Source organism: Notolepis coatsorum (genome assembly GCF_963971535.1).
Source record: "Notolepis coatsorum genome assembly, contig: SUPER_11_unloc_1, whole genome shotgun sequence".
Lineage (NCBI taxonomy): Eukaryota > Metazoa > Chordata > Actinopteri > Aulopiformes > Paralepididae > Notolepis > Notolepis coatsorum.
In genome coordinates this window covers 466062-483304 of record NW_028174870.1, presented here as the reverse complement: position 1 = coordinate 483304, position 17243 = coordinate 466062, and the positions used below count along the sequence as shown (strand labels likewise).

Genomic DNA, 17243 nt, shown 5'->3' with positions numbered 1-17243 from the left:
TAATTTTAGGTTTAAGGGGAGCGACAATGTCGAGCGTGCTACGAAGGGCGGCATTAAGTTTGTCTGTAAAGAGATCAAGGGGGCCAGAGTAAGAGAGGAAGGGAGAGAGGGTGTCTGGTAGGCAGTTAACTAGAATTGGGACAGTTGAGGCGTTAATACGACGGCTCATGTAGGATTCTACACTGTCTGGGCGAGAAACCGTCAGATCAATTTGAAATTTGATGAGGTAGTGGTCTGAGAGAGCAGGAACATAGGGGGAGACGGTCAAATTTGACACAGTGAGACCGCGGGCTAGGACTAGGTCAAGGGTGTTCCCACCACTGAGTGGGTTGGTCAACGATTTGAATGAGACCGACAGAGTCAATGATGTCGGTAAAAGCCTTATTTAGGGGATCTAGAGTTTTATTGGAATGAATGTTAAAATCACCAACAATTAATATGTTATCTGAGCGCATAACAAGCTCAGAGATGAAAGTTGAAAATTCATCTAGGAAGAGGGTGTAAGGGCCTGGGGGGCGGTATAGGACAGCCATTACAAAGGATGCAGTGGAGGTAGGAATCAGACCGCCACACTTTCTGTTGGGTGGAGAGGGATGCAACAGGAGCACCTCAAACGAGGAAAACTTACAGTTTGCGTCGGATGTAAAGTTGTGCTTAGAGTCATAAATTAGAGCAACTCCGCCTCCTTTCTTGGAGGTGTGTGCGATGTGGGAGCTACTAAAATTAGGGGGTGAGGCCTCGTTTAAGGGCAGAAAGTCATTAGGTTTAAGCCATGTCTCAGTGAGGCCCAATAGGTCGAGACTATGGTCTGTTATCAGTTCATTTACCAAAAGAGCTTTGGTTGGCAGAGAGCGGATGTTGATAAGGCCAACCTTCACACACTCTGTATAGTTAGCAGCGCGGTTTTCAGCCATGCGGGTAGGTTTAATCGCAATTAAGTTGGCATGGTTTATCGCACAAGGACGAGCTGGGTAAAGCGGAGCGTAACGGGATATTCTAGTTTTGATTGGGTATACGGGTTTAGGGGTAGAGATAGAAAGAGAGGAGTGGGGAGCCTGGTGGAGGAGGGGCCGAGCAAGAAAGGTATAAGGATTGGCAGGGTCCATCAGTTTAGCATGACTAGCAGGCTCGCTAAGAGCCTGCACCCTGGCATGCTTGTGGGGTGGCTGTCAGCCCGAAGCTATAATCTTGTCTATATTGCGAGATAAGAGAGAGGCGCCTTGCATGTTAGGATGCACGCCGTCCTTTCTCAGCAAGCCAGGGTGCCCCCAGAAAGAGGACCAATTATCCATGAACCCTAAGCCCTGTTCTTTACAGTATTTTTCCAGCCATCGGTGTAGAGAAGCTGTCCTACTCACGAACTCATCATCATGCCGGTTTACAGGCAGGGGGCCAGAGAAGATTACTCGATGCCGACTCATCTTTCTGGCGAGGTCAGAAAGCCTAACTATGTTGATCTTTGTGACCTCAGAGACTTTCATCCTACAGTCATTATTTCCGACGTGTATAACAATATGGTCGAATTTATCTTCAGTGGGTGGGATATGTGGGTTACTTTTTGCCTTGACTATGCTATTCGCCAGAAATCTCAGGTTGGCTTCAATGTCGGTAGCTCTGGCTCCCCCATAACATTTGATCTCGGCTGGCTTATCTAGCATAATATGCCGGGTGATGGAGTCGCCAATCACAAGGACGGGAAGACGGGGTTGCGGTGGAAGCCGCTGCGTACTGGGACCGGAACCCGCAACACATGTAAAATCATGTTGCGGAGCAGGTGCTGTTGAGGCCGAGGCCGAGCGGTTACACTGCCGCTCCGTAATGGGCGCAAAGGCCTTGTCCTGAGCACTATGTCTGGGACTCTCCAGACGAGAAGACCTCGCTAGAGGCTCCTCAGAAAAGCCTATAGTGTCCGAGACGTCTAAAGCTAACTGTTTTCCTGACTCAAGTTCAAGGACACGACTCTCTAACAGAGTTAACCTTTCTAGGAGAGAGGGACAGACAGGACAGACAGAACACATAGCCAAGCTTACACCAGGTAGAGCAGGAACAAATAAAGATACGAAGTACTATGGATCAACTGCTAAAGGCTATGTGTATGAAGCCGATTGAAGGTTTAGCTAAGGAGCTAAAACCAGTGGGTCGAGTAAGTTGACAAGCTAACAAGGCAAGACCAGAAAATGCAGGTACAAAGGAGTGGCCTGCTAGAGGAGGGCAGGTGAGGGGCAGTAGATACTCTGATGCACTCGGTTGCCTCCTCGGATAACTCCAGCAGGAAAACTCCAAGTCTTTGTCTGTCTTAGTCGGTCGCCGGCGCTCTGCTGGCGCTTGGATAGACTACACTTAAATCCCTATTGAATATTGTCCCACACCTGTAGGGGGCTAGTCTCTGACTGATTGGACTAATTAGCACAGGCTGCTCAAGTCAAACCCAATGGGGTGAAGAGAGCCTGATTGATTGAGAACAAACAATTATCAAAATATACAATGGATTGAGTACTAACTTACATTACTCAGCAAGAACACAGTGAAGTCAGCTCAGGTTTTAGAGAAATGTGTGGAACAGGCAACTGTATTTAACACAAGCCTTGCCTCTGACTGATTGGACTAATTAGCACAGGCTGCTCAAGTCAAACCCAATGGGGTGAAGAGAGCCTGATTGATTGAGAACAAACAATTATCAAAATATACAATGGATTGAGTACTAACTTACATTACTCAGCAAGAACACAGTGAAGTCAGCTCAGGTTTTAGAGAAATGTGTGGAACAGGCAACTGTATTTAACACAAGCCTTGCCTCTGACTGATTGGACTAATTAGCACAGGCTGCTCAAGTCAAACCCAATGGGGTGAAGAGAGCCTGATTGATTGAGAACAAACAATTATCAAAATATACAATGGATTGAGTACTAACTTACATTACTCAGCAAGAACACAGTGAAGTCAGCTCAGGTTTTAGAGAAATGTGTGGAACAGGCAACTGTATTTAACACAAGCCTTGCCTCTGACTGATTGGACTAATTAGCACAGGCTGCTCAAGTCAAACCCAATGGGGTGAAGAGAGCCTGATTGATTGAGAACAAACAATTATCAAAATATACAATGGATTGAGTACTAACTTACATTACTCAGCAAGAACACAGTGAAGTCAGCTCAGGTTTTAGAGAAATGTGTGGAACAGGCAACTGTATTTAACACAAGCCTTGCCTCTGACTGATTGGACTAATTAGCACAGGCTGCTCAAGTCAAACCCAATGGGGTGAAGAGAGCCTGATTGATTGAGAACAAACAATTATCAAAATATACAATGGATTGAGTACTAACTTACATTACTCAGCAAGAACACAGTGAAGTCAGCTCAGGTTTTAGAGAAATGTGTGGAACAGGCAACTGTATTTAACACAAGCCTTGCCTCTGACTGATTGGACTAATTAGCACAGGCTGCTCAAGTCAAACCCAATGGGGTGAAGAGAGCCTGATTGATTGAGAACAAACAATTATCAAAATATACAATGGATTGAGTACTAACTTACATTACTCAGCAAGAACACAGTGAAGTCAGCTCAGGTTTTAGAGAAATGTGTGGAACAGGCAACTGTATTTAACACAAGCCTTGCCTCTGACTGATTGGACTAATTAGCACAGGCTGCTCAAGTCAAACCCAATGGGGTGAAGAGAGCCTGATTGATTGAGAACAAACAATTATCAAAATATACAATGGATTGAGTACTAACTTACATTACTCAGCAAGAACACAGTGAAGTCAGCTCAGGTTTTAGAGAAATGTGTGGAACAGGCAACTGTATTTAACACAAGCCTTGCCTCTGACTGATTGGACTAATTAGCACAGGCTGCTCAAGTCAAACCCAATGGGGTGAAGAGAGCCTGATTGATTGAGAACAAACAATTATCAAAATATACAATGGATTGAGTACTAACTTACATTACTCAGCAAGAACACAGTGAAGTCAGCTCAGGTTTTAGAGAAATGTGTGGAACAGGCAACTGTATTTAACACAAGCCTTGCCTCTGACTGATTGGACTAATTAGCACAGGCTGCTCAAGTCAAACCCAATGGGGTGAAGAGAGCCTGATTGATTGAGAACAAACAATTATCAAAATATACAATGGATTGAGTACTAACTTACATTACTCAGCAAGAACACAGTGAAGTCAGCTCAGGTTTTAGAGAAATGTGTGGAACAGGCAACTGTATTTAACACAAGCCTTGCCTCTGACTGATTGGACTAATTAGCACAGGCTGCTCAAGTCAAACCCAATGGGGTGAAGAGAGCCTGATTGATTGAGAACAAACAATTATCAAAATATACAATGGATTGAGTACTAACTTACATTACTCAGCAAGAACACAGTGAAGTCAGCTCAGGTTTTAGAGAAATGTGTGGAACAGGCAACTGTATTTAACACAAGCCTTGCCTCTGACTGATTGGACTAATTAGCACAGTTGCACAGTTATATAGATAGATAGATGCAGTGTGCTGCGCGCGGTATTAATAATAATAATAATAAGCTGCTGTGTTCCTTCTACCCAAGATGCCTGACTGACTACGTTTGGTCCGCGTTTGGTCCGATGAAGGCGAACCGAGACCTATGTTTTTTGGAGGACCGAGTTTGCGTGTTTGGTCCGCGGACCGAGTTCGACTGCGCATTCACACAAACCCGAAAAACCGGACTATCGACTTCTGGTCCGATAGTCCGGATCAAACAGCCCCTGTGTGAAAGCGACCTGAGTCTCTGTACTGGCCATGAGGCTCCGGTAGCGCTTGCCTGACCGCAGCAGTTCAAAGAGGCAGTTGTTTAGGTGACTAGAGTCTTTGGTTATTCTCTTAGCCTTGGCCCTGCAACGCTTGTTGTAAATGTCCTGGAGAGTGGGAAGCCCACCTCGGCTTCCATATGGATGGATGAAACACAAAGTCTTCTTCCCACCTGCCAGGGCTCGAGACTAACGATGTCCCGTCGTCCTGGGGACGATCAAATATTGATTTGGGACGAACGGAAATCTTTGCTGGGACGCATCCGGGACGGAGAGGATTTTTTTTTCACAGGAAATGTCAATTGGCCGACTGTCAGTGCGCGCATATATTGCTGTCAAATGGTGAATGTCTCGTGCTGACTAAGTTCACTGAAGTCTAAACGTAGCGTGATTTGCCAAATCCAATGACTATCTCCGCCTCCCAACGCAGCAATACGCTCATCCAGCATCAAGTTCCTACCCACCTCTCCTCCGGTACAGTACGCGCTGTGCACCGTACGATTGCAACGGTGCGGAACCTTTTTTTGCGGAACTTAAATCCCCACGTAATTTATCAACAACACTGCAGTCTGCTGTGAGCATTATAAAACAAACGTGTGTTTAACCGACCGTGAATTAAAGTGTCAATGCCGTTTGTCATTTTAACAGCAGATACTTTCTTAAATGCCATCCTCCCGACAGAGCAGTGTGACGGGGAGCTCTGATGGGTTCGATTGCTGGTGTTAGCATTAGCTGAAGAGCTAGTTTTAGCTTAACGTTACCTTGGCTAAAGTTGGGACTATTCATAATCCAGCAATAATGGCTGCAGACCTGCAAGCAAAGTACAGCAAGTTGGCAAAGGAGTATTCCAACGTAAATCACATTTTCACCAGTAAAGTTAGTCTTTCCATCTGCAGCTACATGCTAGCTAACCTAGCTCATGTTAGCGTCGTCACTGAACCACCTCGCGTACACAATTAATGACATGTTGCGGACAGCCATATCGGTGACAATGTTTAGCTTTTAGTGCCAAATGATAAGAGTCTGAGGCGGAGTCTCAAAAGAGAACGTTGAATATTTATTGTGCAAAAAATCACAACAGATCCTCTCCAACGGAGCCTTGTAGCTGAGTAGGGTATATCTGCAGAGCCACTTGGTAACGAGTGCAACACCGTGTAATGTCCGTGTGGATCGTTGGAGTAGGGTATATCTGCAGTGCTGCAGCCCCATACTCTGTGTATAGATTTGTATTAGTATCATAATCAATCACCTGTTGTTGAATAAATACCATTACTTTCTAGTTATTACTAAAAAACAGTATATATAAAACAGTAGCTGTATAAAAAAAATAAAATTTAATAATTTAATTAAAAAAAAGAAAAAAGATTAATGTATGCACTGGTATCGCCCCCCCCCCCCCCCCCACCACTGTACCGGAAAAATACCGAACCGTGACTTCAAAACCGAGGTACGTACCGAACCGTGGATTTTGTGTACCGTTACAGTTTCATTACTAGTCAAGTGTCATTACTTTAGTTATCAAAGGTGGAATCTCTGGACGCAATGACATGTAGTTTAAAGCTAAACTTGATTTGATCTTTATTTATCTCTAACATTTTCAACCATAAACACACATTTGTAATAACAAAAAAAAATTAAACGAAATAAAATACATTTAAATATATTTTCCTATGGAAGGAATAATCAACATGGCTCCAATTGGTTGACTATAACAGCACCGTGACCAAATATCCCTATACTAGCACCTTGTTAAACACAATTATTCTTGTGAAATCTTTCCACCATGGGAGCCTTTTGACTAAATCAATTTATTCTCCCCTTCTCTGAAAGGTGTTTCTTATGGCAATAACAACTATAGACAACAAAACCAAAGTAAAGAAACTACATTTGATTTTTGGGACGGTTACATTCACTTTGGGACGGTTAAAATTGTATTTCGGGACGGTTCTGGGACGGTGGTGAAAAAAGTTAGTCTGGAGCCCTGCCCCCTGCCCAGATATAGAGCTGCACAGGAAGGACTAGAGCAGCGCCCATCACCAGATAATGTCCAAATATGAGACTTTTCAAACTGAATTATAAGGAAATGATGTTCACGAGGTACAGGGATGAGGAAGGGATTTGAAATTCACGGGTGTTTAAATTTGTATTTGATTTCTTTCATGTTTTACATAATATATATATATTTTTTTGCATAGATATATATTTGTTTTGTAAGGTAACCCTAACCCTAACCACTTTAGAGAGCATCCGTGCGTATAACCGTGATAGTCAGAAGACTAGGCGATCACAAGAAAAGTCATGAAATTCATAGGGCTGGACGACCAGCCATTAACTCATTGACGGCCACAAGCTTCCCCCATCCTTCACTGTCTAGCGCCAGCTTTTCTTGACCATTTTCACGATATTTCAAGATCTTTGCGGATCTATTGTATATTATAGCTATGGAGACAATAGTATGGCTCATTTGACAGACACTATTTCTAGTCCAACATGTAAAAAAAAATTTGTTTCTACACACTAGTTTGAAGTTTATTACAAGCTAAACATCTGCCATTTCCGAAATAATCCAGTCATTTTCCATAGATCGCGAAATAAAACGCGTTATATGCAATAAGCCCAAATCGTTCTGGTTGATCCCCTGAACCCCCAAATACTCCAAAATCAAAGGTATATACCATGTACACATGTGCCTTCACAAGATCATCAAGGGGGGGGGGTACCCCGAAAACGCGATCGTTACAAAACGCTTGGTTTATGTCCGGTAAAGTAAGACACTGTGATCGTTACAGAAACATGTTTCAGGTTTGGTAAAATAGAGATAGGGGGTCCTTACTTTAGCCAGAAGGTACTCCAGAAAGAATAATTCCAATGATCCCATCGGCGATCGCGATTACTTGTTTATATGTTATTACACGTGTTTATGGGAAACTAGGTTTTGAGGCGAGCAGATCTGCTAGCGATTGCTCTGCAAGAGCTCCTCCCCCTCAGAGCGAGTGTTGATAGTCCAGTTCAGCCATTGTCTCTACTGATCCCTTTCTGTCTGGTAAGATTCGATCGGCATTGCAATTCCAATGTAGCCAAACGAGCCAGGGGCGGCTAGAGTGATCCGGATGATCGTTTAGAATGTGGATCAAAGGAAAAAGATCAAAGGATCTAAAAACGTATTATTACGCGTTTGCCGCTCAAGCGTTAGCGATGAAACACGTAATATTACGTGTTTGGCCCCCAATGAGTTAAGTTTAGTCAACACGAGTACTCTCTCAGCCCCGCTACACACTCTCAGCCCCGCTACTCTCTCAGCCCTGCTACACTCTCTCAGCCCCGCTACTCTCTCAGCCCCGCTACACTCTCTCAGCCCTGCTACACTCTCTCAGCCCCGCTACACTCTCAGCCCCGCTACACTCTCTCAGCCCTGCTACACTCTCAGCCCCGCTACACTCTCTCAGCCCCGCTACACTCTCTCAGCCCCACTACACTCTCTCAGCCCTGCTACACTCTCTCAGCCCCACTACACTCTCTCAGCCCTGCTACACTCTCAGCCCCGCTACACTCTCTCAGCCCCGCTACTCTCTCAGCCCCACTACACTCTCTCAGCCCTGCTACACTCTCAGCCCCGCTACACTCTCAGCCCCGCTACACTCTCTCAGCCCCGCTACTCTCTCAGCCCAGCTACACTCTCAGCCCCGCTACACTCTCTCAGCCCCGCTACACACTCTCAGCCCGCTACTCTCTCAGCCCTGCTACACTCTCAGCCCCGCTACACTCTCTCAGCCCCGCTACACTCTCTCAGCCCCGCTACACTCTCAGCCCCGCTACACTCTCAGCCCCGCTACACTCTCAGCCCAGCTACACTCTCAGCCCGCTACACTCTCAGCCCCGCTACACTCTCAGCCCCGCTACACTCTCAGCCCAGCTACACTCTCAGCCCAGCTACACTCTCAGCCCCGCTACACTCTCTCAGCCCCGCTACACTCTCTCAGCCCCTCTCTCAGCCCCGCTACACTCTCAGCCCCGCTACACTCTCTCAGCCCCGCTACACTCTCTCAGCCCCGCTACAGTCTCTCAGCCCCGCTACAGTCTCTCAGCCCCGCTACACTCTCAGCCCCGCTACACTCTCTCAGCCCCGCTACAGTCTCTCAGCCCCGCTACAGTCTCTCAGCCCCGCTACACTCTCAGCCCCGCTACACTCTCTCAGCCCCGCTACAGTCTCTCAGCCCTGCTACACTCTCAGCCCCGCTACAGTCTCTCAGCCCTGCTACACTCTCAGCCCTGCTACACTCTCAGCCCTGCTACACTCTCAGCCCCGCTACACTCTCTCAGCCCCGCTACACTCTCTCAGCCCCGCTACACTCTCTCAGCCCCGCTACACTCTCTCAGCCCCGCTACACTCTCAGCCCCGCTACACTCTCTCAGCCCCGCTACACTCTCTCAGCCCCGCTACACTCTCAGCCCCGCTACACTCTCTCAGCCCCGCTACACTCTCTCAGCCCTGCTACACTCTCAGCCCCGCTACACTCTCAGCCCCGCTACTCTCTCAGCCCCGCTACTCTCTCAGCCCCGCTACACTCTCAGCCCCGCTACACTCTGTCAGCCCCGCTACACTCTCTCAGCCCCGCTACTCTCCCAGCCCCGCTACACTCTCTCAGCCCCGCTACACTCCCAGCTGGTCACTGAAAGGCACAACGAGCATGCTGTGAAGACCCGCCCTACTCTACCTCTGATTTGCAGACTGTGGGTGGGGGAATGTGATTGGACCAAAGCAGAGTTGACAGACACACACACAAACAGTGCAGTCAGACATAGAGAGCGGAGAATTTTTACTCGTTGCGTTTGTGGCGATGTCTCGCAGATAATACAGATAATACATAATGAAAGAAAACTGTGTTTTTCAATGTACATTTGGTTTATAACTGATATATAGAGATGAGCTTTAAGAGCGTCTACTGAGACGGATCTATAGATCTTAATAGCACTGGCAGGCAGAGGGGGTTGCAGCAGCAGACTGAGATAGAGCTCAGGGCATGCCGAGGTCGCCATCGGCACATAAACAAACTGATAACAGCTAGGCAGCAGGAGGTTTGGGTCAGAGCGATGGGGGGAGGTTTGACATTAATGAAACAGACGTTTTAATGTGTGTTAAAGGTTATTAGCAGTTGTCAAAGACAGCACGTCACATGGCAACCAGAAGAGGGGCGAGGCCGTCGTTGCTATGACGAAGATCATATAAATCTAACAGTGGTTCCGGGTAAGGGCAGACTGAGATACGAACCACACAGAAGAGAAGAAGCTTGATTAGAGACTTGGAAGCGATTCCCCCTCCCCCTCCCCTCGCGGGGAAAGGACTGACGTGGCATGACCACAGAGAAGGTTTTGGGATAACAGCGAGGCCCCAACGATCACAGAGCGGGGTAACAGGAGATCATTAGAATAATGAACTTTAGTGTTCCATCAGAGACAACACAATCTGATAACATCTGATCTGAGGCTTTTGTTTATGGAATAAACAACGCTTTTCCGAGAAAGGTATTACGCTGTCAAGTGTAGAATTCTTACGAAGGTGGTGAATCATTATGGTTGCGGATTGCATTAACGGGGAATGATAAGGATTGTATCAGCCAGTATGAGAAGACGAAATAAACACAACGCAGGGTCAGTGGATGGAGAGATGATAACACAAGAAGACACAGATGAAGAAGTGATACTGGCTGAACCATCAGAATCTAACGGTACATACAGGGCCGCCTGGGAGAAATGCGAGGCCCTGTGCGAGATTTAAACGCGAGCGCCCCCCCCCCCCCCCCCCCCCCCCCCCTATATATAATTAATTTTTTTCATACAGTCAACATATTCTTAAATAATAGCGCTGCCCGAGGCTGGGCATGATACAGTCAACATATAGCAAGAGAGAGAGCGAGAGAGAGCTCCCGTTCTACAGTCAATATACAGTGTACAGAGAGAGAGAGAGAGAGAGACACATTGGAAAGAAATTGAAATGCTATTTGGCCCTAAACAGAGAGTACACAGTGGCAGAATACCTGAGCACTGTGACTGAAGATCCTTGACTAGGTACAGACTCAGCGAGCACAGCCTAGCCATCGAGAAAGGCTGCCATAGGCAGACTGTGTGTGTTAGAAAGAGAGAGAGAGAGAGCTTGTGTGTTAGAGAGAGAGAGCATGTCTGTGTGTCGTGTGTGTGTTAGAGAGAGAGCATGTATGAGAGAGATAAGCAAAGATGAGCCCCTAAAGGATATTCAACTTTTAATGGAAGAACAAAACAGAAGGAAAAGATAACTTCACAAAGGCAACATGAATATACATAGATCCAAAAGGACAAAGATCAACACTTAAATCCAAAGAGAAGAGGGTCTATACCAGAGAAAACAAAGCAGCAAGGAGCCAATGGCCGACATCAGCTAAATAGGCTAGCCAGGTACTGACACCAGGCCACACACAGCTTTGGCCAACGCTACCCAAGCTACACAAACAACCAAGACAATTCACACACAGCACATGTCGTATCTCCAAATGTTGTGAAGTAACATATGTTTTGCCTGGAAAAAAACATCGTTATTAACACTTTGGGTGCCGGGAACCGTCTTTAGACGTCTTTGCTGGCCATGCTAAAGTTGCCGGAGGACGCGTTACGTCGTCCTTATATCAATATTTCAAAAATCTGCGATCGGATTCATATGTCCCCTCCGCTGGCCTGAGATCCACCAGCAGGACCCACTGAGCTCTCTGGCGGTTCAGGAGCGCCATCTGGTGGCCGATCGGCGCAATCGCCAAACAGGATGTTCCATAGAGGTTGTGCTAGACGTCCGTAGTACTTCCGGGCGCTCGCTATAGGTCATGGGACTCTGGCTCGTCACGCTACACAGTGATCGATTGGCAATAACTCGATAAACAACATGATTTGGACGTATATACCATTATACAAGCTGGAGATGGACCGGGTAAAAATATATCCCATAATGATAAGATTTCTACTCTACGATGATCGCCCAACGGCGCGCAGAGACTGGGGTGAGTTTCAGCGTGTAACGTTACCGTCTTCGATACTAACTGCTATTATCAACATTTGACCCACATTTGATGATTGGTATAACGCTGCCCACGGAATTATAAACGCCCCCTCGCCCATCCGGTCAACATCAAATGACGTGTAGTAACTTCTAGAAGTACGTCTAGTTGGAATTTTTTATATCGCGCTGATTGCCATCAAACTGTATTTCATCATCAATATAATGCATTTGGGGCTATATATCACGTTCTGGAGAAAGCTGCAGAAAGAGATGAAAACATACTTATACATTAGACCATACTTTACTATGAATATGTGAATGAAAAAGTTTAACGTTGCTACACAATGAACAATACATATAGGACTTTGAATGGGCCCTAATAATGGCAATGTAGCTATAGAATTTAAAAAGTTATAGCCCTGCAAAGAAGGGGACTTTCTCCATAGACAAGTAGCGCTGGCAATCTATGGTATATCATGAATTTAACCTTAGGCAGCCAAAGTGTTAACAAAACATTCGGGAGGGGAAGGAAGGAAGAGTGGGGTAATGTCATGACATCTTACCTGCACCAAGGAATGCAGGGCGAAAGGCCGCAACACAGGTCTCCACGTTGACGAAAGGCCTCTCGCTGACGGGACAAAAAGAAGCTATGGCCGGTGCCTTGTCATGGTGCAGGCCCGACTACATCTTCTGTCAAAGATGATGTCGTAGTCAGAGAGTGCCAGGGCCCGCTATTCTCACGGCTAATGTCAATGGTCGTAGCACAAGCTAACCGCTAACTCTAGGCTAACTGATAGCATCAAGCTAACGTTCCCAGGCGAGCGAAAACGAGCAGCTACGTCGTAGTTAAACAGCTAACTGGCTAACAGTTAGCTCAACCCGGCTATCGCTAACCACTAGCTAACGCAGAAGCAAGCTATGCGGCTACCACTGAAAAACTGTACAACGTGAGAAAAGCAATACAGGCCAACACTTCAGACAGCCGCTGTGTTTTCCTCTTCTCATACGAAGAGAGAAGGGAAAAACAAGGCAATACACGTCCCACTACAGAGTGGTGTTTACCATAGCGGTGCCGGCAACAAGTCCCTTGCGGACTATAGCCGACTTGAGCATGGAGATATTCTCATAATGAAACACCAAGCTCACCTCCCTCGCACCAGGTGCTGACACCAGGCCACACACCTTTAGCTACTAGTACTACAACAGCTAGTCGGCCCATTTGGCTCCCGAGAGAGAGAGAGAGAGAGAGAGAGAGAGAGAGAGAGAGAGAGATATCCACGGCGGGAATAGAATAGAGTGCATTAAAAACTCACAACGTCCAAGAGGATGGAGACAACCGCGTGGAGTTGACGAAGTTCATCTGCCAAACGACCATCCTCTTCATCTTGGCATAACAATGCTGCACACGCTGTCTCTAGGTTAGCTAACGCTAGTTAGCCTTTAGCTAAGCTAGCTACTAGCCGACATCATCATGGCTATATCCCGACTGAACCACACGTTAGCACTCAATATTATAACGTAGCTAAAGCTAACTAGCTGTCCTTGTCTTTAGCCGGGATGGCTAGCCTGACTGAACTGTCTAACATGCAACAACTTTCATCTTCAGTCCATCTGCCGTACGATGTCCTCTTCATCTTGGCTGGCATAACCTCCAATGCTGCACGCGCGAAATAGTCAGACTCTACCTTACCTGTAACCCCTCCCCTCATTGAAACCAATTCTGCTGCAGAGCCTCAGAGCTGCCTCCAATAGTGTATCTGCAGAGCCAATAGTGTATCTGCAGAGCCGCAGAGCCAGGAACAAGTCAGACACATTCTACAAACGTGTCTAATGTGAAATATATAAGCATATAAGCAAAACTAGATTTTAGGTCTGTGATGAAAAAGGGCCTCGCGGGAAAGGGGGGCCTCGCAAAAAAAAAATTGTGTGAGGCCCCCCTTCCCGCGAGGCCCTGTGCGACCGCACTGCTCGCACACCCCCTGAGGTGGCTCTGAGTACATATGAAAAGTATAATTTGCTCAGAGGCCAGAGACAGTTGTGGTTCAGTCCGGATCTGGACCAGAGTCCGGACTTTGAGAATGCCTGTGTTAGACCTACTACAGTATAATACTGCCAGCTGCTATAACAAAATTAAAAACGTTTTGTATTTGTTAGTTAAGTTTAGATCTGTATTTATTATTTCTTATTGTTTTGTCATTATTATTATTAGTATTGTTGTTACTGTTGATGTTGATATTGTGTTGTTGAACATTTTAAATAAAAAAATTTGATTTAAAAAAAATAAAAATACGATCGGTATCGGCAGTGTATCGGCCGATATGGCTCATAAGACGATCGGTGGCAAAAACGTGATCGGGGCATCCCTAATTTTATCGTATTATTATTTATCTTATGTGTAAACTACCTGGCAATAAATACCTTTCTGATTCTGCAATTCAATTAAAATGAGACTCTTTATGTGGTTTCAGCTTTCGGTGGTACCAAGAGGCGATAGGATCCTGGGAGGTGAAGACACCTCATCTCTCCTCCTGACACCTCCTCTCTCTCCTCCTCTGCGGAAACAAAGGGGATTCCCCTTTGAACAGCCCATCTTGAGGTTTATTGTATTGTATTGCATTCATTCATTTATTTTGCATTTATTTTAAATTGGTTGGACCTTATGGTGTTCTTGTTTTGTTCTTGACTTATTGTTATGTTTCTTCTTGACTTGTTTAAAGAAGACGTATCCGGCCCATGTGGACATTAACACTTTGAGAGCCAGCCGTGTTTTCCTTTTTACCCCCTTGAATGCCCACATCCACTCCAATGTTAACGTTGATATCGCCTAATCTATGTTTTAAATTATTATGTGTCTAATCTGCCAGTCGCTTATCAAAGACTCATTTTCCAGTCAACATTGTCGTAGCAGATTGTTTTTTTATCGCTTCATTTCCGTTGGATAGCATTTTCAAAATCACTTGTTTTTACGGAAAAAACAACACATTATATGATACTCGCCTTTTACTGGAATATTCTAGAACGTTGTAATTTTTCGGCCTATTTATGAATCGTTTTCAAATAAACGCTAGATGATCGATAGTATATGTGTACGCATGCACGCTCGTGCCGCCAGTTTAAAATCGATTCTCCTATTTCCTGACCGCGAGCAGAGTCAAACAGCCTATCACCATAATCCCATAAAAGCTTATATATCCGTGAAAACGGGTCTGATTATCCTAATACTGATAACATAGATTCCTTACCTGAGATCAGATGGTATCCAAATGGATTATTCCAATTCCTGATCGCCATTCGAAGAAATCGCTAATTTCATTGATCCATCGTGTATACAGTAAAACACATATTCCCCGCGGCTCCGAGGCTCCAGAGTGAAGCTGGTAGACCCCGGTTACATGAGTAAGAAGTCAAATGTGGAGTGCAGGGTTTTTTTCCCCAGATTTTCATTGAGTCCAATCCAAAATGGTGATTTACCATCTGGGAGATGATAGGGGGCGCTTTTTTCACATCTGAGCGCCCGGGGGTGACTGGATCTCCAACGGTAGGCTCGCTTGATGCAATCTGATTTCAGATCGCTAAAAAAAAAAAAAAAACGAATAAAACGAATATTCTTGTGATGGGCATTCAACCCGCGGGGGGTAAACCCGAGAAATCTCGGGTGTGGCATGCAAAGTGTTAAAGTGTGTTGTCGGGACTTCCAAATAAATTTGATTTGAGACAACTAATAATAAACAAACTTCTCTCCTCCACGTCGCCTGTGGTGCTTTTTTTCTTATTGCTAGGTTTTTCATTGGGGAAAGTCTGGGAGTGTCGCATATTTGGATTTTATGGTGGATTTTTTTTCTTGATTTATTGTGATGTTTCTTCTTGACTTGTTTAACACTTTCAGTGCCAGCCATTTTATCCATCCTTGTAGTCAATGGGCCACGCTTTAAAAGATAGGGATTTTCGGGGCGCCCTCGTGGCGCACCGCATAGTGCCTTGCACACCTACGCGGCCGTCCCGGGTGCGTGAATATTAAAGGCAACCAACTTGCGTCTAGCCATGCCCCCGCATTATGCAGCTGTAATTCCCCCTCTTTTAACATCGACGACTAGCTCAACTGGTTTGCCGCCTTGCTGTGGATCCTGCGGTGCGGTGGTGACAAGTTCGATTCCCTTCATTTTTTTTTTTTTTTTTATCTTATCGTGCATTCTTTCGCCGGAAGTTTAGGCATTGTTTCGGAGTTGGTTAAGGTTAGAGTTTGTCTTAGAGCATGGCAATATTCTTTCGGAGTTGGTTAAGTTTAGGCATTGTTTCGGAGTTGGTTAAGGTTAGGGTTAAGGTTAGGCATTGTTTAGGAGTTGGTTAAGGTTAGAAGGGTTAAGTTTAGGCGCTGTTTCGGAGTTGGTTAAGGTTAGAAGGGTTAAGTTTAGGCACTGTTTCGGAGTTGGTTAAGGTTAGAGTTTGTCTTAGAGCATGGCAATATTCTTTCGGAGTTGGTTAAGGTTATGGTTAAGTTTAGGCATTGTTTCGGAGTTGGTTAAGGTTAGGGTTAAGGTTAGGCATTGTTTTGGAGTTGGTTAAGGTTAGGGTTAAGGTTAGGCGCTGTTTCGGAGTTGGTTAAGGTTAGGGTTAAGGTTAGGCATTGTTTCGGAGTTGGTTAAGGTTAGAAGGGTTAAGTTTAGGCGCTGTTTCGGAGTTGGTTAAGGTTAGTTTGTCGCAGAGAATGGCAATAGAATGCAGCCTATTTCCGCACTGCAGCTCTCTCACGCTGCCGCGGTCACATGGGCGTAGTGGCCAATCAGAGAAACGCTGAACACAAGTTGGTTGCCTAAAATATTCACGCATCCCGGGTTCGCCTCCCGCTCCTGGGGGATAATTTGTCGTGTAACGGTCCTTCCTGTGGCTCTGAACCGGGTTGTTTTTTATTGGGACTGAAGTCACTTGGTCGTACACCTCAGAGTAGACTGGTTCTGGGTGGTCGCCATGGAGACGGGGTTGTGGAGGAGCAGGGTAGGAAGGGGGAGGGGGTGTGAGAGAGAATCCTGGCCGGATCCACGTACACTGGTGCTGCTTCTGTATGGACACAGTTCACCGGGTTGGCATACAAGGGTTCTGATTGGCCACTGTGATGACCGATGTGCGTGGGGACCAATGGGAGTGGCAGGAGCTCTGGCAGGTGATATTTTATCTACCGGTTGGGAATACACACCTTCCTTCTCCAACGACGAGCCAATAGAATCTGCTGGCTGTGCGTACACATCTTCTTCCGAGCCAATAGAATTCCCAGAATCCACTTTCAATTTGTTTTCCAAAATAGCTGCCAGAGTGGCAGTTTCTGGGATTTTGGGCAGAGGAGATTGAGGAAATATAAATTATTGGTTAACAACATAACCCCCGCCCCCTCAACATCCTTGTTGCCAGCGGTGACGGCAGAATCCTTCTGTAGTTTGATGGCGGTCTCAATGAGTG

The 17243-nt window shown here is 45.8% G+C and overlaps 1 protein-coding gene across 1 annotated transcript in view; it reads left to right on the top strand.

Moving 5' to 3' along the window:
- The window catches only part of LOC311237579 (store-operated calcium entry-associated regulatory factor-like), a 78698-nt gene extending 63160 nt beyond the window's left edge, over window positions 1–15538 (top strand). Inside the window, exon 7 of the mRNA XM_084338422.1 lies at window positions 14261–15538. Coding sequence (XP_084194548.1) covers window positions 14261–14286 — 26 coding nt within the window. The 3' untranslated portion in view covers window positions 14287–15538. The remainder of the gene's footprint in view (window positions 1–14260) is intronic.
- Window positions 15539–17243: the final 1705 nt, after the last annotated feature.